The sequence below is a fragment of the Sparus aurata genome, chromosome 15, assembly GCF_900880675.1.
Source record: "Sparus aurata chromosome 15, fSpaAur1.1, whole genome shotgun sequence".
In the NCBI taxonomy this organism is placed as follows: Eukaryota; Metazoa; Chordata; class Actinopteri; order Spariformes; family Sparidae; genus Sparus; species Sparus aurata.
Genome location: NC_044201.1, coordinates 3,523,523 through 3,550,142, shown reverse-complemented (window position 1 = coordinate 3,550,142; position 26,620 = coordinate 3,523,523). Strand labels below are relative to the sequence as shown.

The window sequence follows — 26,620 nt, the reverse complement described above, 5'->3', positions numbered from 1 at the left end:
TCACAATATAAATAAAAATAGAACTTAGTTAAACAGAGTAACCTGCACATTCACATGTACAGGAGCATGGTGTACAGGTGCAGCAGTACAGTGTAGTCCAAACTTAATAGGCAAGGTTCAGTCCTTTTGCTGAAGGAAAAAGCTGTCCTTCAAGCAAAATCATTTGTTGGAAATTTTTATTAGCTATTATGCTAGCCATGATGATGGAGGAGTTGTCAAGATAATAGTTTTATTATAATGAATGTATTAAATTATGAATCATATCCATGTGAAAGTTGTGACAGAAAACCCAAATATCCATGTCACCTCCAGGGCTCTGTGGTTTTGTTTTCAAGGAAGAGGAATATCTTCACCAAACACAACCTTGCGCAGTTGTAGTGTTTCACGTGCAAACAGGCATTTGAACGCTAGGTTGCCCCCATAGGGCCGCATAGTGGAAATAAAAAATGAATGGAAATCCCTGGTAACGGATATGTAAACAGTGCTCTCGGATTCACAATCTGTGCACTCTCTTATCAATGATCAGCTAGAGGCACCATGGATACAAGCAATTCAGCACAGCTACTGAAAGTCCTGTCTTTCTTCATATAGTTTGCCTTTGACTGTGATCAATAAATGATAAAGATGATGACCCCTACTCCCTTCCACTGTGTGTGAGCAAAATACTCTATTTAAGCGGTGGAGGAGCGCTGCCATGCATCTCTGTGTGCGTAACTTGGTGAGTGGATCTCAGTCCTCTAATCAACCAGACGGGTCATAATAAGAACTATCATTCTGATTAATAGGGGATGGGGTATAGGTGGGTAAAATAATTCATCTTTGATGAGGAAGATGGTGATAATATAACCTTCAATGGACTCCAGCAGCAGAAACTTTAAGTGCGTCTCCCCCTCGCACTTAGTATGAGAACGAGTATAGTTTAACCTCACTGATTATTGAAATCTCCCGATCTCCTGTTTATAACCTCAGATTTAGTTTTGTTGCTTAAAAGAGCCATGATGTTTGCTACAGTGGCATTACTACATGCATGGAAATGAAACCTTTCAATGACTGAAAGCAGCCTCTAATCATTAAAGCGCAATGTACATGCGTCACAAACCTGCATATGAAGGTGCATTGTACTATATGAATACTGAGCCCTCTATGTAGCAGGTGAAACACTGCAACATTGACTTTAGATCAAGGGTCTATCTAACTACTGCAAATGCTCTCTGCAGCTCAGAGATGCTCCAGCAAAGCACCTGATCACACCTCTTTTTGAGACTGTATGTCTAAAACTAGCAAAAACATTTTATATTAATCAGATTGATAGTCTGTACGTCCAGACTGATCAGAAGGCTGAGATCTGCACACAACATAACACACAGAGACAGCACTCCCTTCTCCTCCAGTTAAATGGAGCATTTTGCTATAGTCATTAGCATTATTATTATTATTATTTATTATTGATCACTTTCAAAGGTAAACTCCATGTAGAAAGATAGCACTGGTAGTAGCTGTGCTGGGTTGCTTATATCCAATTGTGCCTCCAGCTGATCAAGATCAAGAAGACAAAATCTAATTACTAATCTGATCCCACAGATTTCCAGATCCTTTTTTTTTACCTTGTGGCCCTAGGGGGGCTATATAGTAAGCAGTACTAATTAACCAACAAACTATCAAAAACAGATAAGGCTTTATAGCTGTACCTATTGATCAGAAAAATGCCCAGATCATCCACAGTTGTGATCCTGCAGATCAGCCCAGGCTAAACTAAAACAGCAGTGGCAACAGTTAAAATGTCACCAGTGTGTAACAGTTTATAAAAATGTGTGCAAAGATGGACACCAAAGAACTCATACAAATATATACCAGACAACTCATCATCATCTTGTGTGTTTTAGGTGTTGCCCAGGCAGACCTGTGGGCTGTTCACCCATACAATCTTCTACAATGAATACCCAGGAGGTTCTAAGGAGCTGGACAAGAGCATCAGAGGAGGAGAACTCTTCCTCACTGTCCTCCTAAACCCTGTATGGAAACTACTCCCCATACACACACCAGAGCTGTAGTCTTAAGACTTGGACTCACAAAAATGAGCATGTTTGACTTGACTTGGAACCGTCTGCCACGAAACTTGAATGCAAGGATCACATTTCCGTCAATTGGAATCTATAGAGGCCATGAATTCAGTTAAATGATGGTCTGGCCATCCAGATCCTCAGGTATCTTCCTTAGAGGCTGCTTGCCAATTGGGGCTGAAGCATGTGTGTTGTGTGGCTTACTGGCCCAGGCGAGTGGGCTGCCTGCAATTGGTTAATGCCAGCAAATTACTTTTGCACCCGTCCATTTTGAAAGGGGGGACCCTGTTGCATTTTTGTTAAATGGATAAATTTAAAACATCAACTGAGCAATGGTTTATTTTCCAGGAATGCCCTAAACCTGGAAGCTGCAAAGCAAAACCACTGTCTGATCTGTCAGCTGCTGAGCAGTGCTACTGGAGGGGATGGGGTTTTTTTTTTTTAAGTATTTTATTTGGGCCTTTTTTATGGCTTTATTGATAGTACAGCTGAAGATATGACAGGAAACAGGGGGAGAGAGAGGGGGAGTGACACGCAGCAAAGGGACCCAGGCCGGGAGTCGAACCCGGGTCCGCTGCAGAGCCTCGGCAAGCTCTACCAACTTAGCTAAACGGCACCCCAGGGGATAGGGTTTTAACTGACCATCCTCCAGTCACAAACTCGCTTCCCTAACACTTAGGCCACCCCTGCACAAATTGTAGATGGGGAATATGACTTCGCCAGTTAAAATAATTCAGTCAGAAGAGTTTCTGAAACTTGAAATCAAGTTTCGGCAACCATAGGACTGTTTGTTATTCTGGCCAAAGCTGCTAGTTAAACTCGACTTCCAGTTCTGCCTATTGTTTTCACTTGTAAAGCTGTTTCAAGTCTGATCCCTCAGCCCACTGCCTAATAATTCTAGCTTTGGCTGAAAGCTGATAATAGTGATAATAATTCAGGACTGATCCTGGTTTTAATTGTACAGCTTCAAATTCCACTTCAGTGTTTTTCGCTGAAATATTGGACTCAGACAGATACTTTGATTTATAACTTGCAACTGGACGAAAGATGCTTCGCTTCCATATAAGTATTTTCCGTGATTTTGGACAAATGTTATAGTAATTTTCATCCTAAGCATTGATGACCAGAAGCTGCTTCTTGACTTGCAAGTCTCAAAGACTTTAGACTTGACTGAAGACTTAAAAACAGCTCTTGTGTACACACATACACTCACACATTATGTTTAATAGATACAGCATTTTTACTTGTGGTATGCAATCATCTTTTGACCTGTTTTTTAATGGTAATAATACTGTTATTTTATTAATAATGATAATAATAATAGAAACAATAATAATACTGATAATACTGCATCTTTAAATATGTCACTGTAGTTTTCTATTTTTTGTGTGACTTACTTTATGATAATTATTCTGATAAAATTATATATTTTACACCAAGATTCTTGATCATTTTCACAGCTGTTGGTCATTATCTAGCTAATTTGTCTCAGCCTGCTGTTTTGAGCTAAGGGGACTTGCTGCTCTGACAATAGCTCCAGGTAAATATTGAACTAACTAAGCACATTGTGCTCTCAATCCAGATCAGTATCTTCATGACCCACCTATCTAACTATGGCAACGATCGGCTGGGTCTGTACACGTTTGAGTCCTTGGTGAAGTTTGTCCAGTGTTGGACAAATCTCAAGCTGCAGACGTTGCCCCCGGTCCAGCTCGCTGAGAAGTACTTTCAGATCTTCCCTGAGGAGAGAGACCCACTCTGGCAGGTCAGTATATTCATGTTGTTTTTGGAAATCATGATTTCATCACTGTACATCTAATTTATTGTTAAGAAAAATGCATTTTATTCCCAACAAACTTTTATTTGAAGGGTTTAAAAGGCCTTTATTCATGCTAGCAGTTCAGATTAAAGGGGACATTTGACTATTTGAGTGACAGAATTTGCTAATAACGATGAGCAAAGCGATCTCGTGCACAGCATAAATAAATGTAGTAGGAACACTTGAAGCGTGGTTTTGAATGTATTTTGTTTCTTAATATGATAAAAAGTGATATGAGCTGGATGTATTGCTTTGTTTTTATTTGATTCCAGAACCCTTGTCATGACAAGAGGCACAAAGATATCTGGTCTAAAGAAAAGACTTGCGACAGACTCCCCAAGTTCCTTGTCATTGGACCACAGAAAACAGGTACCCTAATAGACCCTAATATATACATACATATACATATATATTTTTAGTAGTGTATACAAATCGATCTTTATTTTAATAAATGTCTTGTTCTTTCTATAAGGCACTACAGCACTTCATTCATTCCTGAGCCTCCATCCAGCAGTCACCAGCTCCTTCCCCAGCACCACCACCTTTGAGGAGATTCAGTTCTTCAGTGGAGCAAACTATGACAATGGAATTGACTGGTAAAGATAACACTACCATACACTGGACTCTGGCCTCAGATAGTCTTTATTACATAGGTACAGCTTGAACACAACGTGCCTTAAATTTGGATTTCTATTTTTTTTTTCTACTTCTTTTTCTTATCAGGTAGTATTTTATACGTATTTTATATTTATCAGATGGTATTTTTTTAAAGCAAAAATGGGATAGTTTAGACCTAGAAATCCTTATTTCAGCACTAGCAAAAGGTGTTTTAATAAAAAGGCAGGTTTTGTTACTTTCTAATCTAGAAAGCCCTGTGTGTGTGTGCGTGTGTGTGTGTGTGTGTGTGTGCGCGCGCGTGTGTGTGTGTGTGTGCGCGCGTGCGCATTATCATGAAATCCAGGAATGTGTGAGGGACATCTGTGACCAAATTACACAAAATAAGCCTCAAAGCCAGTAAAGGTAGAACTGTTGTGCTGTGCTGTGACCACGCTATGACGTGATGACGTATGTACAAGAGGTAAGCATGCTCAGGCCCTGTTGTCGCTGGAGCAACGTGAGTGTAGGCCAGCTGCTGCGCCAAGTGTGAGTGTGCCTTAGATCAGTGGTTCCCAGTCTTTTTTCCTTGAAGCCCCCCTTGCCTGTATCCAACCCGCATACACTGAAAGAGTAAAGTGATTAATTACAAACTTTTATTTGCAAAAATAAACAACAGTTCTTGTCCTTGTTTTACAATCACACACACACACACACACACACAGTTTAATTTTTGACCAGGATAGGCCTACCTCATAGGGGTGTTGGTGATAAATAGCTTAATGAATTTAAATGTGGACCCAAAATATGTTTCAATTTGGATTATACAGTTTTGATTATCCAGTTGGGTGTGTTATTGGGATTTTATAAATGTAATGTGCACAAATATAATTTTGGTAACCTCACAACCTCAGAGCAGACAAAGTTGTGCGCCCCCCCTGTGATCTCTGGTCAGGTTGGAAACCACTGCCTTAGATGGAAACACAATAAAATGAAATGGGCTGGGTTTGAATACTTTTTTAGACCCTAGCTAACAAGCACTTGTTTTATCTGTGTTCTCCTCAGGTACATGGACTTCTTCCCATTCCCTTCTAATGTCAGCACAGATTTCATGTTTGAAAAGAGTGCCAACTACTTTGACACAGAGGTGGCTCCTAAGAGAGCTGCTGCCCTGCTACCCAGAGCCAAAATCCTGGCAGTGCTCATTAACCCGTCTGACCGAGCGTACTCCTGGTACCAGGTGAGAACCAGCACACACTCTACAAAACTGTACACACTAGAGGTGTGAATCTTCACTGGGCTCACAATTTGTGGCCAATTTTCGCAATTATGATAAATCTGTGATGTCTCGAATGCAAAACAATTCTCAATGGCATCCTCAATTTTCAAATATCAAACATAAACATTACAAAAAAAACAATAATATTGTTTCACATGGCAGCTTTAAGATAAGGCCTCTATTGACTCTGCTGCACACACCTCTCTCAGAGTTAGACAGCAAGGATGACAGCGCTTCCTCAGATCTTGGCTGATTAGCTGGGCTCCTTTAACAGTTCTTATTAATGGCCGCAGACATTAGCTTCAGGTAAAATGGCTCATGTGATTAGGAATTGTTGTGAGGCAGAATTCAAGCTTAGTGTGGGTCTCATCAAGTTCATGCTTCCAAGCTAGTTCATACAATCCAGCATGTGCCATGAGATGTCTGTTTGAAAAGATACAAGGTGAGTTTGGTTTTTTTCATCACTCGCAGATGATCTCTGCCCCCCTCCAACATACCTCCTACATAAGTAACATTAGCCTAATGTCCGTCCACAATTCAAAGCTTGGGAGCTATGTCACAGCTTAACTTTATTGTACAGCTGAGACTGGACAATCAACGATCAACATAAACTGCAGACTCTGGATTATGCTCCGTCTCTGCAGCGGTACAGACTTTTCCACGTCTGCTACGGGATGCATCTTGTATTCGGGAAATTTCCACACATTGTTGGTTTGTTTGTTTGTTTGGTGATGCCCACAGCACCAGAGGGCCCACCAGGACCCTGCAGCCCTCAACAACACTTTCCATGCAGTGGTGACTGCAGGCCTCTCAGCCCCCAGGGACCTGCAGGCCCTTCAGAGGCGCTGCCTTCATCCTGGGATCTACGCTACTCACTTGGAGCGCTGGCTGCAACACTACCAGCCCAGCCAGGTAACAACCACTGGAGCAGGTGGACATTAGTGTGGTCCTGTATACTTCAATGTCACGGTCAGCAGCTGATTAACACAAATTATATCATATTATGATCGCTACCCTTCACAAAGCATTCATGCTCAGTCGACTTGATTTCTGTGTTTTCACATTGTGGATGGATTCTCAGCTAAATGGAAATGCTTACACTAATCAGTGTCACACTAAATATTTTACGCTTGGCTTTATAAATTGTTTGCTTCATTGCAAAGTGTTTTTAAGCTTTCTTATTGAACTCATGAAACATCCAGAGGAATAAAATCATAGCTAGTCAAATGGGGTGAAAGGGTGTACTAAGGTCTCTGTTCTGGACCTACCTCGGTTACGGCGTCACAGTTTAGTACAAGTCTGGTTCAATGAGGGAAAAAAGCAACAAAAGATTCCAAATGAATTTTGACATTTATAAGAAGAGGAAACTCATCAACTTTTTGCATTCCAAAGAAGCGGCAGGTGTTCATCTTAAGGAAATATCATCAACAATTGTCCAGATATGAGTGATGTATAAAAATAATAATAATAATAAAATAATAATAATGATAATAATAATACATTTTATTTGAAGGCGCATTTCAAAGCACTCAAGGACACGTACAAAACACCAACAGTACAACAATAAACAGGGGACATTTAGTGCAATTAAGAATAGATAAGTAAGAGGATGCAATTACATGGTGCCGGCTCGGCACAGAATTCAGACTCCGCAGTCCTCACCATACAGGAAGTCAACCGGGCCGGGTTAGGCAGGGCTGAGTTTCCAAGGTGAGAATAGTGCAATAGAGTGGAATAAGAATAATGTATGACACTAATGTGTGTTGTAGTTGCATATCGTGGATGGGGCCTTGCTGCGGTCCAACCCAGCACTTGTGATGGAAGGGATCCAGAGGTTTCTCGGTGTTACTCCCATCTTCAATTATACCCAGGCTCTAATGTTTGTAACACACACACACACACACACACACACACACACACACACACACACTAGAAGGCAAAAACATTTTTTGTGAAAATGTACATGTACCACACATTAAAGGTGTTTTTAATGTATTATCATGTTTCTGCAGGTATGATGACAGCAAAGGTTTCTGGTGTCAGCGGGTGGAAGCAGGTCGAGCCAAGTGTCTAGGGAAGAGTAAAGGCAGAAAGTACCCAGAGATGAGTTCTGAGGTACAGCTTCACCTCATCAACTCACTTCACTCACTGACCAGCATATACAAGCACAAACATTTAAAGGATAATTCTGGTTTACCACAACTTTTTAAGTTATAGATTTTATTAACTGTCCCCCAATTGGGGGACTTAAGTATTCAAATAATCCATGTGGTTGCAGAGATACACTCATTTTATTTTGGATATGCAATTTTCGAGCAGAGGCCTAGAAAATTGGCGTGGGGCTTAAAGGGTTAAAGAGTAACTAAACCCCATCAGTTTGGCTTTAACATTCTGGCAAGACATGCCCATATACTCCCCCTCTTAGTTACTCTTTAATTGGTGTAAACACACAGAGTCTGTTTGGAAAATAAAAATGTACCTCTGGTAATTTTCTATAGTTGTCCTCTTGTTAACACAATTCATGGAGTACTGTATCCTACTAAAAAACTACACTGTTGCACTGGATGAAACACAGTATTTATTCACAAACACTGTCTTACTGCCCCACGTACTTACTAGAATACTAAACTGCAGCACCTCACCATAGTGATTAAAAGAATTTAAAAAATAATTGAAGGAAATTTTAGAATTGAAAGACAATAAAATCAAGATTAAATATCTGATTTAAAGAGTGCATAGGACATAGAAACTAAAAGCTGTTCACCTTGCTTGGTTTTGATCCCGAGAACACTAATGCCATTTTTTTCCACCAGCACCAATGCCGCACCAATTTGCTTCAGTTTTACCGGCTGAGTTGCAGCGATGGACCTGCTCTAGTGTAGGGTCAAGCCGCACTTGCTCGCATTCCAAGTTGCCCACCGTGACAGTTAACAACTGTGGCCAACCTTATATTAAGCACCTGTCTCCCCCTAAAACCAATACTTCACTTATGTCTGTGTAGAAAACCTGTGAGAAAGCCGTTTTTTAAGTCAGTGTGTTCAGCTCACAGTACTTTTGTAGCATTTAACTGAATCTCTAGTTTCTCTTGTCTTGCTGTGTTTTACTGTTTCATCGTGTTCCTGTTGAGCTGTTCAGCAGGAGTCGTGTTTAGTTACTGCTGCTGGAAACATGTTTCCTATAAAGCTGCTTCACAACCAAAGCTTTTAACTGACTAAATAACAGGGGCTTTGATTGTGAAGTTTAGGAAGTAAAATGTGTCTGTAAATATATATATGTCGACAGTACTGCGGCAATTGGGACAATTGTTGTTGGTTTAAGGCGCACCTTAAAGCAGGTTGCCCAGTTGGGGTGCAAATCCCTGCTGCATGCTGCCCCGCTAAGTCAAACGACTAGAACCAGTCCAGTAGATGTGATGGAATAAGGGCTTGAGTAAACCTGTCCCAGGTGACCTGAGGGGTCTGGGTCATTGTCATGTGATGTATTTAGGCCGAGACCATTCAATGCTTTACAGACGAGTAATATGATTATTAAAACTATCCTTGACACACATTTTAGGTGTATGCAACATTAAAAAAAGATTGAAAAGTGTTTAAATGGAATTTGTGAACCTGCTGTTGTATGAATGGTGTTATGATGTGGATGGCGTCTCAAGTGTGCATAATCCACAGGTCTGAGTCCCCAGACAAGAGATTCCTCAGCTTGTTTTTCATGTAGACATGGGATGAGAAAAGTCACTACCACTTATGTGCCCTTCAGATCTGCAGCAATACACTAAATGTTAGTGATGAATATCTATGTTCAACAGACAGCCACAACCTGTCCATTAAGTCCTAATCTGAGTAGTTCTCACCATCCATCTCTCTTATCAGCATGTCGTGGTTTTTCTGTCACCATGACAACACTGGAAACTTTGTTTAGTATGTAGTATGACAAAGCTCAGAGTTTTAATAAGGCGGCTGTGATGTTTATTGCTTTTTTCTTTGATTTTTATATATTTGAAAACATCAGATTAGTATAAGTAAATGGTGCATTTCTTTCTGATGTAGTGAAATATTATTAAATTGTGCAATTAAAAGTGGATATGATCAAATATTTTGGCATCTCGGCCTGTCCTAAGGCCTACGGGGGGCTGCAGTAAACAGTGTTGTAGTAGAGTTATAAATATGGATCAAACGCGCTGCTGAAAATCCTCAATAAATGCTCTCTTTCCTCCTGTTTGTGTAATGTTTGTTAAACAACAGTATCCAGCTGTTTTAGAAAATAACTGAGCTATTAGAAAAATGTAAAGGTAGATTTGTGATCAGTTTTTAAAGATTATTAAAGGTTATTCTTTAAAATGTCAACAACAGAGCAGGCTCTGGTTCATATCTACAACACTGGAGGATCCCCACGATGACACTGAGGTTATTTTATGCAAAGACACTGAAGTAGATCATTTTACATTTAATTTCTGTATGTTATAACAAGTAATTTTTCTTTAGTTCTTCTGATCTGACCAACATCTTTGTGTGTGTGTCTGTGTGTCTGTGTGTCTGTCTGTCTGTCTGTCTGTGTGTGTGTGTGTGTGTGTGTGTGTGTGTCTGTGTGTCTGTGTGTCTGTGTGTCTGTCTGTCTGTCTGTCTGTGTGTCTGTGTGTGTGTGTGTCTGTGTGTCTGTGTGTCTGTCTGTCTGTCTGTCTGTGTGTGTGTGTGTGTGTGTGTGTGTGTGTGTCTGTGTGTGTGTGTCTGTGTGTCTGTGTGTCTGTCTGTCTGTCTGTCTGTCTGTCTGTCTGTGTGTGTGTGTGTGTGTGTGTGTTTGTGTGTGTGTGTGTTGTCCGTGTGCAGTCACGTGCCTTCCTGGCAGAGTACTACCGTGAACACAACATGGAGCTGCTGCATCTGCTGAACCGGTTGGGCCAACCGCTTCCGTCCTGGCTTCGGCAAGAACTCCAGAGCACAAGCTGGAGCTGAGGCCACATGCTCACACACACACAGACACACCACAGAAAAGAAAGCCGGGACTGGAGTCTGTGGGTGAGCCAACATGTGGCTCTTGATTAGACTGGACTACCTGATCTGATACCTACAGCAGCACACACTAGAAGAGCTGCAGACGATGTTACTGGTTACTGCTCCTGTTCCACTACAGACCTTTCTCTAATTGTTGGTCAATACTGGAGAAGGTTACCACTGGACTGCTGATTTGTTGCCAGTCTTCCTCGAGCACTGGACAGCCTTCAGCCTCAATGTGTGATGGACAGGGGCTGACACTGTATTCATCAGTTGCTGAGGATCCAGAGGACTGGGTGACCAGCAGGTGTGAGGCATAAAGGTCAGACAGCCTTAATCTGAGGAGAGGAACTCACAGGATGAGACTGTGTGGATGTGAGTGTATGACTGGATACAGGACTAACATGCACAATCAAACAGACACACATAGAAACCTCATCTGTACACAAGAATGATTGTAAAGCAGTCTGTTTTCAAAATAAGTTGTATATGTTAGGTTTGATGCAGAGATGGGAAACAAAATGGCTGTGAGCGTGAAGCGTGACAGACAGTCCATATCCTGGTCCACATTTCTCTGTTACTCACACACATATACCTGCAGGTGTAGCCGACGGTTGAGGTGGTGCTATCCCCTTTATCCTCACAGTTTTCAACTCTGTAGTGACATTTTAAAATGGATTGTATATGAAGACGGTCAATGTATATATCATGTGTTTAAGTACACGACTGAAGCCCAGGAGTGGTCCAGGCTCTGCCCCACACAGACATCCTAGGGAGGAAACAGCTTTATGATACTATGTTTATTCACTGAGGTAAAGATGGTTTTTAAATGATCATCAACTGAACTCCACATTTGCAAAGGTCTCTCTCCATTCTCCTTTTTTTGTTACTTTAGATACCTGCTTTTAACCAAGGGTGTCGTTATTTCAATTCTAAATCTGAAATGGATCAAAATGAACTCTTAATTTTAAGCCGGATCTGCGATTTTTATATTTCATATATTTCTCTCCACCTTCTTACATGCATCCAAAGAAAACAAAGAAAAACTTCAAAAGTGACACAGCTAGCGTAGCGTTAGCCTGCAGCTGCACTTTCAGACCCTTCTCCTGTGTGCACAAAGACAATCAACTGACTGCTACGAAGGTAACTGACAGCGGCAGAGATATTGGGTTTACTTCCTTTCTCTGAGATCCTTTTATTGATTTATTTGGGGATTATTGATTTATTTTCAGGGCTTGTATTGGACAGATTTTAGAAAAATGAACTTTGTAACAAACTGAATCTCTTTTCCTTTATTTTAATGCAGAATCCCCAAACTGCATTTTTGTTGTGCTTTGGAATCTTTGTCTAACCCAAGTGATAAAGCCAAGCTGCTTTTGTAAAATATTCCTCACTTATAATGTAACTTGTTATAAATAATTCTAAAATGTAAGTGACGGGGGCATAAACCCAATGATCTATTGACCTTAGCAAATCTAGATATGATGGTCTAACAAAGGCATAGCTGTCAGTGCTGAAGAATATGTTTAAATCAAAAATCAATCAATTGAGGATTTGGAGAATCCTAACATCCCTAATGTTAGCCTTCATCACATAGCTGATTCTTTTTTATATAATCCATGTTTTCTCATATGGACTGAACCACACAACAAACTGTTGGGCAAAGGTTGGGTTGTATGACTGGACTTTAAGTTATTGGGGCAATGTAGCATTAAGTGTGTTTATACAAGCTGATGGGTCAAAGTTAGACAGCAACAAAGCTCAAAATATGTGCGACTGATGGCCTTTCCTAAGAGACAATGTGTTTCTAGTGCTGACCATTTTTATTCTAAGAAATGGTGTGCTAATTGAATTTGTCTGTAGTGACAAATGTGAGCCTAAAGTGATATGCTAATGATGTAGTATTGCAGAGGCGGATTTTAGAATATGTGGTTGAGATAAGCTGATACCCTTCCTGCCAGGTAAATATATTTCAATCACCTCTGAAGTTTGGGACTTCTCCTTTCTGTTCATAGTCTGATGACATCATTATATCATCATCAGGGTTCTTTTCTCAGACTTGAAGAAGCTCAGAACCACAGAAAACATACAAATGTTTTCATGGACACAGGACCAACCATGACTAGTAAATTGACTTATGTAATGTAAAGTGACCTTAACCAGCTGCTAACAGTATTGTGTGGTATAAAATGTGCTTTGTAATTGTTTGTCATCAACCGAAAGTGTTTTCACTATTTGAACCATGATGAATATTTAAACAGCTGTATACAGTGATCCTGACATGATGTCATCATACAGTACAGCCCTGGACCAGAGATATTTAAAACCCAGTGTGGGTTGAGTTTTACTGTGAGAGGGGGATAAGCACCTCAGTCAGTTAGCGCGCTACACCCTCAGACCCAGTACATGTCAAGTATCTTCTGATAAAACAACACAACTGTCACCGGACACACTCACGCTCTTGTCCATCTGAGGACAGTCACCCACAAATTGGACAGGAGAACAGACATTGGAGCCAGTATGGAGATGAATGACAAGCTGCTGTCCTGTTTTCTGTTTGTTTTGTATAAATGTCCAAAAGGCCAACACTGTATCATCTCTAATAAATGCATAGGGAGGTTGGAAATTATGGCTTCCGTGTCTTTTTACCCCAACCCCAACCAAATAGTTGACCATAAGACTGTACAGCAGAACGCCAATGGCCTATTCAAAACCATATGGAGGAAGGGGAAAGCCGTGGGGCTTAAAGCAGAGACACAGCAGGTGAATAGGGTACATTTTTTACAACATTTCCAGAACAGAATAGCACTGTAATGAAATACACACACACAGAGCGAGAGCTGCTCCAAGAAAATCTTAGCCTTAATCTGTGCACAGCTGTCAGCCCACCCCCAACTCAAACACACGGATACTTACAGAACCAGAGAACTCTTATTCTCTGCTGGTGTCACTGAGGTCATGAATGATCTTTCAAAGATAATTCACAGTGGCAAGTGTTCTAAAACACCCCCACAAATACACACACGTGCTAAGACTTATAAAGTCACATAAACAAATCTGGCTTTTGCAGAAAATTCCAGAATATACCCTTAAAATACCTTAAAACAGTGCTAATGTAAGTTGGATTTGGTTGTTGTTCCTGATAATTCAACTGTAGTTTGGCAGAGCAAGGTATGTGGTTTATGTAGTTGGGGACTACACACTAATCTTGGATTCTTATGGTCTTTAAAGGGGAATTCTGGTCGTTTTAAACCTGGCCCTATGTGTACATGTGTAAATACTTACCAAAAGTTTTGGAAACAGTTCAATAGACTGCATCAGGTGGCCACCATGAAGGCTGCCAAAAAATCCTTTGGGGGCAGATGTCATGGTCCTAAATCAATGAGACATTGAGGGAGGAGGTGCTTATTTTAAAACCTGCTGAAGCCATCCAACACAGCTCCAGTTTAGAGGGAGGTACCTGAAGGAAGGAAAAGGAGTGATAACACATATTATATTCTGCAGTTATACAATGTATGCTAGTCCCACGCAGCCACAAATAGATACATGACCTCATTGCTATGCATTCTGCAAACAACTGTGTTTAAAAACTACAAACAGAATTTACAATATTCGTTGGTTGTGGTCAGATCAAGATCTTTAAGGAGGGGGTGCTCAAACAATCCACAGGGGCCACAATCAACAAACAATAAAAGTTCTTGGTAGTTGCTTTCAACTAAATTGCCAATAATAAATATCAAATGGGTATTAAATGTAAAGTCACTGTATTATCAGGGTTAATTCAACAAACATTCTACACAACATGCATGCAGATATGATATCATTAGAAAGTCTGCCCACGGTTCTCAGATACTGTGAATACATAATATCGTGTGTGTGTGTGTGTGAGTATGGGTGTGCTTTGACCAATGACAGTACTCATGGGTCAACATGTTAAAGGCCATCTTGGCTGCTGTGTTCTCATCTCAAGATGGTCCCTAGTTTCCTTCTCACAACGTACCTGAATTCAGCATTAACTGTTCATCTGAACAATTTTTGATGTAGTATGTGGTACCACCGTAATCACTGATCAAAATGCGGTGTAGACATCACCTCGTCTGTGTTATCATGTTTGGTTTTATGAAGATATGATGCAACATATATCATTCAGTTATGGCAGTAAGTACAGTTGCCACCATGTGGAATTTTTGCAATTGGCTCCATCTCTGAAAATGTGTCAGGCCTCAAACTCCAAGTTTTATGCTTTTATGACAAAGTGATTGATTTTATACACATATCACCTGGACTAGTGCAACATCCCAAAGTTTTAGATGCTAGTGTCTTGAAACCAGTTGCTATAGACATTTCATAAGGGATAGACTCAAAATGTGTGTGGACAGGAGTTAGACGGTTTCAGCATATGAACATTGCACTAGTGATTTTGCAGGAGTTTGCAGGAGATAATTTGATAAAGAGTTAAGATACAGTTAAGAGACATTTGGGAATAATGATCACATGATCTTCAGAGTTCAACAAAGGGGGAATCTGAGTCTATTGCTTAGCACAAAGCAATTCATAGCCTCAAAAGTTTAATATCAATGTTGGTGGTAAAATTTCAGAAACTGACTTATAGATTAAGATGATAAGGAGGTATCTCCACCTTATTTAGTGGTCAGTCAGGTGGGGAAGCTTCATGGAGTAGATGCTCAGACACAAGACAATTCATTCCTAAATGTTTAGGTGTTGGTGCTGAGAGGGTAGCATGGTGGCACACTAGTATCAGTGCACCTTCCTGTATCCTGTATTCAGAAACATGAAAAGGCCCTATTACAGTGGCCCTGAGGGTCAAAACACAACTACATCTCACAAAACACGACATTTGAGAAAACACAACATGACTTTTGTGCCAGACTAGCAACTCCAAGATTCTGCAAGATAATAATAATAATAATAATAATAATAATACATTTTATTTACAAAGCGCCTTTCAGGACACTCAAGGACACTTTACAGAGGGACATCTGAAAAAACATTGGATAAAAAATAAAAATAACAAATATCAATTTAAAACATTTAATAAGACAACATTCAAACATCCAAATACAAAGAAAGAGAAACATACAATTAACAACATTTCAAAAACATCAGTGAAAATACAGTGTGCAACAAAATTGAACAACAATAGAGGTAGGGCGATGTAACAGTTAGGGGTGGAGTGAATAGGCAATTTTAAACAGGTTGGTTTTGAGTCTGGTTTTGAAAGCAGGGAGGGAGTTGGTGTTACAGATGTCGGGTGGTAAGGAGTTCCAGAGCTGGGGAGCAGAGTGACTGAAAGCTCGGCTCCCCATGGTGCGGAGGTGTACAGGGGGGATAGTGAGGCGGAGGGAAGAGGAGGATCTGAGGGAGCGTGCTGGATTGGAGATGCGAAGGAGATCAGACAAATAAGGAGGGGCGAGGTTGTGAATAGCTTTGAAAGTGTACAGAGGGATTTTGAATTGAATTCTTTGTTTAATCGGGAGCCAGTGAAGCTGCTGTAGGATAGGGGTAATGTGGTGGGAAGAAGGGGTTTTGGTGATGATTCATGCAGCAGAGTTTTGAACCAGTTGGAGCTTATGGAGGGACTTGTTAGGGAGACAAGAAGAAGAGAGTTGCAGTAATCTAAACGGGAGGTAACAAGACTGTGGACAAGGATGGAGGCAGTGCTGGGGGTGAGGGAGGGACGGAGTCGGTTGATATTTCGTAGGTGGTAGTAGGCAGAACGAGTGGTGTTATTGATGTGGGATTTGAAGGATAGAGTGCTGTCGAGGATGACACCCAGACTCTTTATCTGAGGGGAGGGGAGAACTGAGGAGCTGTCGATGAGAATGGGGAAACATTCAACTTTGGATAGTGATAGATGTGAAGATAGCCTAATGGTACTACTTTTATTAAAATAAATTAGGTGGCTTTGGCAATTGTGATGACTTCTGTTTCCCATCTAGAGGGGTTAATATTGCAGATTTTCAGTTTTTTCCCTTTTTGGGGGGGAGGTAGCAAGTGAGGATGCCAGATCCAGACGCCAGTTGGACCCAGACCTATAGCTGATAATTATTGTGAATTAGTGACAGAGTGTTTCTAGTGAATCAGAGCAGCTTCAGTCGATCCCCCCTGTAAAAACTTAACAAATGAGCGACTTCTATAAGTATGTCATACAAACCATCTGGCACATCAGGTTGCAGACAAGTAGTATCCCTCCTTTTTTCTGCTTTTGTTATTTCATCTGCAGTCATAAAACAAGTCAGTAAACAAACAGTATTTGCTGGGGTGTTCACTAGCTCAGGTGGTAGAAGCATCCCATGTACAGATGCATCGTCCTTGCTGCAGTGGCCCAGGGTTCCCATCCGACCTGTGTGAATCAATTGCATGATTGGCAGTATCCCAGCTGATTAGCCTACATTAAGCCATGGCAGTTAAAACTCGCTAATTCAAGCTCCACCCAGGCTTCCCTGTTTTGACCAAATTTAGATTTTCCTGCTCCAATGAATCAGCTTCATAATGCTCCATCACCAACCAATCGGTGACATCACAAGAACTACGTCCATATTCTCTGCAGTCACTGTGTGACACCATCATTTGTGTCCTCCATGGTTTCTGACATATATAGAAATGAGAAACGACTGGCTGCGACGGAGTCAACCATAAACATGTGCCGTTCCCAGCTGATTTGTTTTGGCTGTCTGTCTCATTGCCGGCTGAGAGAAAACACACAGGCCCATTCAGTATTGCAGTTTCCATAGCAACAGGGATAGTGATGAGAGTGGGTTGGTGTTGGTGGGAGGGTTACAGAGAGGTTGAGCGAGAGAACCACTAAGTGTGAAACTAAACCAGTAACCAGGTTCAGAGTAGAGCTGAAGATAAAAAAGGAGAATGGAGACGGAGGAAGACAAACAAAGGATGTCTTCTTTATTTTCTCTCTAGTGCGTACATTCATTGATGCATCAGTCCTGCTCCCGCTTCCCACCAGGTGGAGGGACAATGACGCTGGATGCCTGACTATCTCCTCTCATTATCATTCCCCCACCCCCTCCATCCGTCTCCCACTACAGCTGCTTAAGCCAACCACTAACCGGCTGGACTCTCTCTTACAGAGCAGGGATTTGAAGATTGCATCCTCACATTTGTAATCAGATGTAGGAAAGGATTATCTCAAGGTCTTCCTCCATCTTGTGCACAGCCCGGGGGCTGCTGAGACAAAGGAGGGAGAGTAGTGGAGGGGGGAGCAGAGAGGGATCATAGGCAGCTCAGTGAATGGAGTGGAGTTAACGATAGATAGAGAGAGAGGGAGAGGGAGAGGTCACCTGTGGATGCGAGGAGGAGGAGGAAGAGGATGAAGGCTTTCTAAGCAATTGCACCCATCATCCGATCCATCCGAAAGGGAGAGGAAAGAGGTGAGGATAGAGAATCAGCAGCAAGTGTTTCTCTGTGAAAGGTAAGATGGTGGATGGAAATGTTTAACACCTCTTTTCTCAATACACTGTTCTTGTGTGTGCATGTATTCAATTCTTGCTGCGTCCGTTTCTGTGAGCATGTTTCTTCATGGGTGTGAATGTGAATGTGAATGTGTCTGTGATGGTGTGCAGAAGGTTTTAGCAGCCAGAGATGCTGCACAATGTTTCCTTGAATGAGTCAGTGTTTTCCCACAGCTGTTATCTGTGTGTGCCACAGTTTGGTAAAATAGGGAATTGTATATCAGGTTTGGATGTTTAATGTCTTAAAACTAGCATCTGTAATAACACCTACAAATAAATTATATTTACGTTATTCACTTTTCAATAATGATGGTCCAGCCTCTATTAAATGAGTTCTTAAGATTCAGAGTGAAATCTCAGAGACACTATGTGCAGCTTCAGGCTTGATACTGTCAGCAAACACTGAGTTGTTGCTGTCTGGATCCTGTAACTTGCTTCACGATGCTTTCAAACACCACGCATTCTCATGATGTAATGTAGGTCCTGTCAGCCATTCAGCAGATCAGAATCACCCTGCATCTATTCAAAGAAATAATAGTACATTTATTCGCCTTCCTTCTGAGAGCTTAAAACATTCAAAAACTGACCTAACATCAGAACAACGTGAAGAAACGGACGTCTACTGAAGTTTATATGCTAACCAGCTAGCCCAGGCCTGTCCTGTCTCCTAACACCACTTTGTGCTTCAAGAGGTGATAGTCTGATAGACCTGTAGTTAAAGCTTGGGGATGTAAATGCGGCAATTTCATTACTAAGTCCAATAAGTGGATAAAATAAACTCACAAACTATTTTCTTTGCTAAACAGAAAAATGCAACAGTCAAGTTTCTGTCTTTTACTGAAGACTTAAACTCACTTTAACAGTCTTGAATTGTCTTTCCTCAATCACCCCTGGTTTGGCCAATATAAATCCTCAGTTCACAGAGAAAGATGTGAAAATCTTCTGGCTCTACATGCTGCTGATGGTCATCTCTCGCTCTCCTCTGCAGCTTTGTGACTCTCCTGTACCCACTGATACTGTCTTTCTGAGTTTCCTGATTTCCTTTGTCAAAGCACTTTGTAAACTCAGTTTTTAAAGGTGCTATATACATATTTATATAGATCATTATTAGCATTAGTAGTCGTAGCAGTAGTAGAAGAAGTATAATTATTATACCCACCTGCCGTATCTTCTCACCCTGAAGTCATAGTCCTGGTCAGAGCTGCTGTAAATCACCTCTGTACTGTATCCCTGTCCACAGACTGACCTATCTGTCGGTCTCAGAGGCTGTGTTCAGTCCTAGTCTGGCGTCTAGCTGTGATCTCTGAATGACATGTTGGCTGACCCCCATTGCCCGCAGTGACTCTCACCATCATCTGAGGCTGTGGTCCAGGTCGGGACAGGGTTAGCATACTTCAGCATTAAGACTAGAGGCAGATTAACAACGAGCTGTTGGCTCTGAGTTCAATAATATACCGCTAAAGCTTAATGATTCACATATTGTATCCCACTTGTTTAATCTGCACTTAAAGAGAAAGTTGAAGTTACATGCTAGCTCTTGAATTTCCCTCGGGATAAATAAAGTATCTATCTATCTATCTATCTATCTATCTATCTATCTATCTATCTATCTATCTATCTATCTAGAGTTATTTCTTGATAAACAGTCACTGGGGCAGCTTCCTGAATTCTTGTCATCATAGTGAGGTTGCCCGGTTTGTTATTATATGTTCTGTACAGAGACCAAAAACTCTGCAGTTGCAAAAAAAATGCAGTTGGTGAGCACCACCAACTGCATCAAGCAACCCACACAGTGCTGAGCAGGTCAGGAGGTGTAAGTGTTAGCGGACAGGTTCATATTCAGTCCAGTTTTAGTCTAATTTAGGAGTCAAGCTGTCATGTTTTGAATTAGTTCTAAATTCACAAAGTACAACAAAAACCGACTCTGGATCAAATACAGCTATATCTTGTCACATGATTAAAACAGGCCCTGTTATTGTCATATTACAAATGGTAAATCAGTGATATTGTATTGATTATTGTTTTTATTTACATTACATTATAAAAATTAACCCAGTGTCACTGGAGCAAAAGTCATTCCTACGATCTTGATACAAAACGACTACAGATTTGATTGTTTCTTTATGCTGTTTTCATGTTCTGTGTGTTTTGTGTCTGAGCTGATCACATGTGAGACACCCACACTCTGTTATTCATCTGCTCTTAAAGGTGTTCCATGGCAGCAGCCAGGCATTCTGTGTCCGACCTCCCGCCACTGGTCGGAGCTGTTTCCTTGGAATCTCCACACTCTGGGCAGCGGCTCATTGACACTTCCAAGAGTTGCACACAGGCAATATCACCCTCCAGACTGGCTGGAGGACAAGGTCACACCTGCCAGGAGGAGCCAAAGCAGGTGATCAGTGAGATCCTCAAAGAACATTCAGAACCTCCTTCTAAAGGAACAACCAACCACAGCAGTGTGAGTGAGTCTGGTGAACAGAAACCACCTCCAAGCCGCCCTCATAGTCTGACTGAGGCACATACACCCTCATATCATCAAGAGAGAGTTGTGAATGCAATCAGTGCCAACCTTCAGACTGACAGAATTGTGCACAGCATGACACCAGCCTCCCTGCCAGTTCACAGGAGTCACTCAGGCACCTTACCTCTGGTTAAAAAGGGAGTGGCCCCCACAGATCCAGACACTGAGACTTGTGGACTTGCTTACCATGGAGGGGATAAGAATATCCATGAGGCTGAGAGTCACTCCATGTTAGCCTGCAAGCAGCCCATGCAGCTGCAACAGTGCAACATTATCACCACTATTTGCAGGGGGGGCAGCTGTGGAGATGCTGGTGTAAAACAGCCTCCCACTAGATGTGCATGTATCTCGTCCCCAAAGACAGCAGCAGAAGTGGAGGAAAAAGAGGACCATCTTCCCCATAATTGTGACATGGCACTCTGCTATGGTTCTTATATCCATCAAACCAATTTTGAGGACACATTTGCTGCCTACTGCCATCCCCAGCCCATCCCAGCCCCCTCCCAGGTGCTACCACGCCTCGTAGAGTCAAGCTGTGACATCCAGCGTCCAGTGGCACCTCCTTTAGCCTTGAACCACCTCACCCTGCCTCGTCTCATCTCCTCCGTCAGTGAGACAGGCCTGGATGCCAAACACTTGTTGCGCTGCTGCAACCTCAACTGCCCTTGGATGGCGACGCTTCCTCCCGGTGCTGGGCCACCATCCCAGAAACACTTTGGTCTAGAGGTGTGCTGCGGCAGTTCTGGTGACCATTTTAGAGCAACGACCCGGGACATGGGGACTATGACCGCCAAAAAAGAGCTGAGAGATGTTGGGGTGCAGACAGGGCAGGCCGCCACACCTCATGTGTTCCCACAGATCTGTCTGGCAGAGGAGAGCAAGAGGGAGACCTCCCACAGCAAAACTCCTACCACTGACAGGGATGGAGGCAAGAAACTGGGTGGGGCTCACAAGTCCCCAGTGAAGGAGGTGAAGTGGGATGCAGAAGGGATGACATGGGAAGTGTATGGCGCCTCTGTGGACCCTGAGGAGCTCGGCCTGGCCATCCAGAAACACCTGGAGCTGCAGATCAAGGAGACAGCAAACCATGCGGCCAAGCTGGCTCAGCAGAAAACCAACACCTCCCAGGAGAGCAGGATCACTGGCCGTCAGAGGAAGAGGAGCAGGATGATGAGCTCCATCCGAACACCGGCTTGTTGCGCTCGCACCACTTCAGCTGTCGACTAACTGACAGGCTGATTGATGGACAGGACAGCTCCTGATCACTGTGTTCAGTAGCCAGTATGGCTACTTATAGCCTCAGCCTCAAATGTGACCCATCTGATCAGAAGGTCTACAGAAGACAGAATTATCTGCACACTACAGGAATGGCCTGCATACCAGAGCCAATGGAACATTTTCACATGAAATGATAGTTTATAGATTTGTGTAATCATGAAAAACGGAAATCAAACTAAAAAGTGCTTCAGAGGAGACTCAAGACGAACAGACCGCAGCTTTATGTGTCAGCACTGGTTGTGTATGGTTAGATATTTCAGCTACTGAAAACATTATTCCTGCAGCTGTGCACTACCAGTGTTTTCTGAGCCCCGCCATACAGGTGTGTTTTTATGATAAACTACCCTCAGGGCAGAGACACAATGAAACAACACCTAAATTGATCTGATAAAACAGTCCTGCAATAAATACTACTCGTGTTATAATGAATGGGTAGAGGGGGAAAATGTCATTCACTACAGAGACCTACTACGCCCTCTCCTCCTGGCTGACTGGGCTGTATAACAAGAGCACATGTCAGTGGACGCCTGACACTGAAAGCCATTGAGATTTAAAGATTTAACACTTTCAAAACACATGCACAATGGAAACGTGTGTCATATTAATACTGTCAGAAAGTAAAAGTAAAGGACAAATGAACTTACACTAATCGTTTGTTTAAGACTATGAAGATAGATTGCTTACAAAGGGAGCTCCATGCTAAAATAGATGAACACTACGTCTTTTGTATGTGTTTGGGGATTTCAGACTATGAAAATATTTCAAGATTTATTGAATATGTGATGGACATGCCATGGTTATTTAGCGGGTATATCTATAAACATAGTTTAAGCATTTCTTCCTTTCCTGCATATTTATCATGAGTTTGCTCAGCAGGCTACAGACTGCTCCATAATAATGAATTGTTATGGCGTTATTATCAAATACTGCATGTATTTGGATGTATCTGCAATAGTAACAAAAAAGTGCAAAGTAGTATACAGGCAAGCAGAGAAGAGTACGCAGCAGCTATACTCCGTGCATGAAGCTCCCATGACTGAGTATGTGTTACAGCTGATTAAACCATCACTAACACAGAAGATTATGTGTTGTCGACTTGCCCACTCACGCGCTGTGAATTCACTCTGGACAGTTGTGTGCTCTGTCACACATGTGGCTCACCAGGATTGTGGACAAGGGAGCTGGCAGGGTAAAGTATGGGGAAGTAATGCAGACATTTGTGTTCACACATACAGCTCCTCTGGGTAAAGTGAGGATAAATACAGTTACAGTGAGTGTGTGAAAGGGACTTTGTTTTGTTTTATGTTTTTGTTGATTTGTTTGTTTGTTTGTTTGTTTGCTATTCTGGATGTGATTAAAATGACATGCTGCTTCCTTGATATATTTTCCTCTTGACTGAGGTTGCAGTGTGCAGGCAACAGATTAATCGTCTCTCCTTCTTGAAAAATGCAAAAAGAACCCTGTCTAGAGTGTTTAATTTGTCTGTTCTGGGCAACTGTAGAGACATGGCAGTGCCATAAAGGTTATAAATGCCAATTCTGAGGTACTGCAACACAGCAATTCATCATTTTTGAATGTCATGTTCCATTTCTATCTCTAAACCCTACAAACAGGACCTGTAATGGCAAAACTCCAACCTTATTAGTTTCATTGTTAGAAAAAAAACAATTGAGAAATGGTTGCATGGTTTCAATGGTGCAATATTCTTAGTTAAAGAAAATTACAGAGTTTGCCAAAATGTGTGGTATGTAGTGCTGCTGCTGCTGCTGCTGCTGCTGCTGTGTGAGAAGAGCCTGCCATTTGTGTTCCACACACAGGTGCCATTTCACAAACAGCTGAAATGTAAAACTGATAGCCTCTGCCGTAGGACAACCACCTCATTCATACTTTGGTCTTTACTGGGGATTGAAATGAACATTGCAGCCTCAAGGGGGCCACTGGCAGGTGTTAAGTGTTTCCTTAGTTAGTGTTATGTTATTGTTCCTGAATATAATATTTAGACAACTGAAAGTCATTTATGCTGCAACTATAGGTGACGTATAAACACACCCAATGAAAGTGTTATTGCATGCTTAAAAAAAATGTTATTGGCCGTGACAAGTCAGCAGATTGTCAGGTATAACTGGTTGAAAAACTAGAGATTTTGTTTATTGGAAGAAATACAACCCATGAGTTATTATTAACATGTGGAGGTTATCAGGTTGGTTCTTGAGAACAGACATTTTACTTGTTTCCAATGAAATGTACACATTTTATAGTTTACTGTACTGTGTATTATACTACAGTATATATTTGGTATGACGCCTATTCAAAATAGACTTCAGCTTGTGAAATGGACACTGAGTGGATTCCTGCTTTCCTGTTTAATAATTTTCATCTTCATTATTCATATGTGTTAGTTTCACCTTGTGCAGAGTTAAATTAACTGCCAGTGTGTTGCAGTCTACCCAGAGTCAGATGAGAGGATGGTTATCAGTGTAGTCTAAACAGACAGATCTTCACAGCATCAAAAGAGAAGTTGGGCTCCAGTTATGACCAATGCAATACTCCAAACAAAACTGTGGTTTGTGGAGTTCCAGGACAAACAGAATTGAAACCAATATTAATATTCTTATCTGACAGTGTGTATTTACTCTGAATGCAAAATTTAAAAAAAAGCTCCCAATTATACGCAATGGTACATTAAAGAAATGCTGACATATAATATGTCTCACTTCGTGGAAACTCAAACATTTTGAATTAATGCCGATGTGAACCTTATTAGTTTGTCAGTTAAAGGTCTTGTTACATGTTGTTTAAACTGTGTGTATACAAGAAGAATGTGCCCAAATCTTGATGCCAGCAATAAAATTATGGAAACTGACTGGAAACTGTGATCTGCTTGGTGGATGTTAGGCTGCAAAGACTTTCAAATGCTAAACTCTGAGGTGAAACTTTATGATTTACAATTTTTTGTCAACACGGCCAGCTATATTACTTAGACCAACAGCATGGTGGTGACACTCGTGCTTTTGCAGTGATGGTGTGGATGGCCTGCCACAGACGAGCTGGCAAAAAGATGGGCCCAATGCTGGAAGATTATTATTATTTCACCAACCCACACCCCATCCCCTTTTGATCGGAATGATAGTTCTTATGACCTGTTTGGTTGATCAGAGGACTGAGATCCACGCACCACATTCCACACACAGAGATGCACGGCAGCACTCCTCCTTCTCCGATTAATAGAGCTTTTTGCTCATACACAGTCAAACAGAGCTGTTGTCATCATCTTTATTGATTATTGATCACTGTCAAAGACAAACTGCACACAGATTTCCAGAGCCATTTTATTTTATTATATTTATTTTATTATTATTTTTTATTCCTCTTTTGTCACTATCACAAGAAATTGTGAATGACTTTCTCTTCAGGTCAGTAGAAACAAATAGTGTAAAGTAAGAAGAGGAAGGTATGCCAAATAAAATAAATAGTAAAAAGAAAAACAGTATAAGAAATATATAGCAGCTTTAACGCTGTAAATGTGGTTGTGCAAGATACACGGTGCAGGTCTTTGAGTTCGGCAGCCGTGCAGCTGGCATACCATGCCGTTGCACAATTGGTCAGGACATTCTCGATGGTACTCCTGTAAAAGTTGACACACAGTTTCTGTGGGAGCTGGGCCTGTTTCAGCTTCCTGAGGAACATCAGTTTTTGTTGAGCCTTTTTGACAAGCTGTGAGGTGTTAGAGCTCCATGTCAGCTGTCTCGACACGGAGACTCCAAGGAACTTCCACACATTCCACATTCATTGTGTTACAAAACACAAAGCTGTGTAATTATTTTGATCATTTGTTGGTTGAAAATGAGATGATGAAGAGATAATGAGATAGTGACGGCGAGATAATAGTGATTAATGTGAAGGATTTTTTCCAAAGTCATATTATACTTCCAGGTGAGATGTGGGCTAAACAAAGACATCATCAGATCTGCCAAGACTCACGCAAATGACCCTCTTTACACAGTAATGTTATTTATAACGCTGATGATATGTCTTAATCTTTTTTGTTAAAGAGGCACTTTGTAGTTTTGGAGAAGAAATTCATTTTTATGTTTACAATAATAATGACTTAATAACACAACTTGGGAATATGTATTTTTTCTGTAAGTGAATAAACAAGCTGTTCTCAGAGGAAAATAATGTACCAGAACACTGTTTGAAGCTAGGAAGGTGGCAGGGTCCGCCACATATAAACAAATTAACACAGTATAAATTGTGTTGTCCTTTAAGGTCAGTTTGTTTATTCAGTTTGTTCATTCTAGAAAACAAAGAGAGTTTGATTATTTAGTTTGTTTAGGCAGCAGAAAATCAGCCAATGGAGGTCTTTCTCTACTCATTAACATTTTTTCTCCAAAACTACAGAGTGCTCCTTTAATTGTTATCATTACAGATAAACGCTCTGATCAATTCTGTATTCTGTCCTGATAACGATAAAGGATGATGCTGTAGACGTGCCCTGACAAAACCATGGAAATAAGCCACTTTATTTGTAGATTAGATCAGATTAGATAATTGTATTGTAGACACATGTACAGTATCAGGAGTATGTGATATG

General features: G+C 41.3%; 2 protein-coding genes across 5 annotated transcripts in view; both read left to right on the top strand.

Annotated features, from left to right (window-relative positions):
- ndst2a (N-deacetylase/N-sulfotransferase (heparan glucosaminyl) 2a) overlaps positions 1–13,366 on the top strand; it is a 64,036-nt gene extending 50,670 nt beyond the window's left edge. For all 3 annotated transcript variants that reach the window (XM_030441322.1, XM_030441324.1, XM_030441323.1), the window contains 9 exons: positions 1,884–2,012; positions 3,643–3,825; positions 4,152–4,248; positions 4,352–4,475; positions 5,539–5,713; positions 6,494–6,664; positions 7,522–7,631; positions 7,765–7,867; positions 10,576–13,366. In XM_030441322.1, coding sequence (XP_030297182.1) covers positions 1,884–2,012; positions 3,643–3,825; positions 4,152–4,248; positions 4,352–4,475; positions 5,539–5,713; positions 6,494–6,664; positions 7,522–7,631; positions 7,765–7,867; positions 10,576–10,701 — 1,218 coding nt within the window. In that variant the 3' untranslated portion in view covers positions 10,702–13,366. The remainder of the gene's footprint in view (positions 1–1,883; positions 2,013–3,642; positions 3,826–4,151; positions 4,249–4,351; positions 4,476–5,538; positions 5,714–6,493; positions 6,665–7,521; positions 7,632–7,764; positions 7,868–10,575) is intronic.
- A 4,134-nt stretch (positions 13,367–17,500) lies between these two features.
- On the top strand, positions 17,501–24,889 carry LOC115597145 (uncharacterized). 2 transcript variants are annotated; one of them, XM_030442868.1, is made up of 2 exons: positions 17,501–18,146; positions 20,436–24,889. In XM_030442868.1, the coding sequence occupies exon 2, from the start codon at positions 20,443–20,445 to the stop codon at positions 21,973–21,975; it is 1,533 nt and encodes a 510-aa protein (XP_030298728.1). In that variant the 5' UTR covers positions 17,501–18,146; positions 20,436–20,442; the 3' UTR covers positions 21,976–24,889. The 2 variants fall into 2 exon arrangements, with proteins under 2 accessions (XP_030298728.1, XP_030298727.1); XM_030442867.1 differs by having other exon boundaries at positions 17,506–18,187.
- Positions 24,890–26,620: the final 1,731 nt, after the last annotated feature.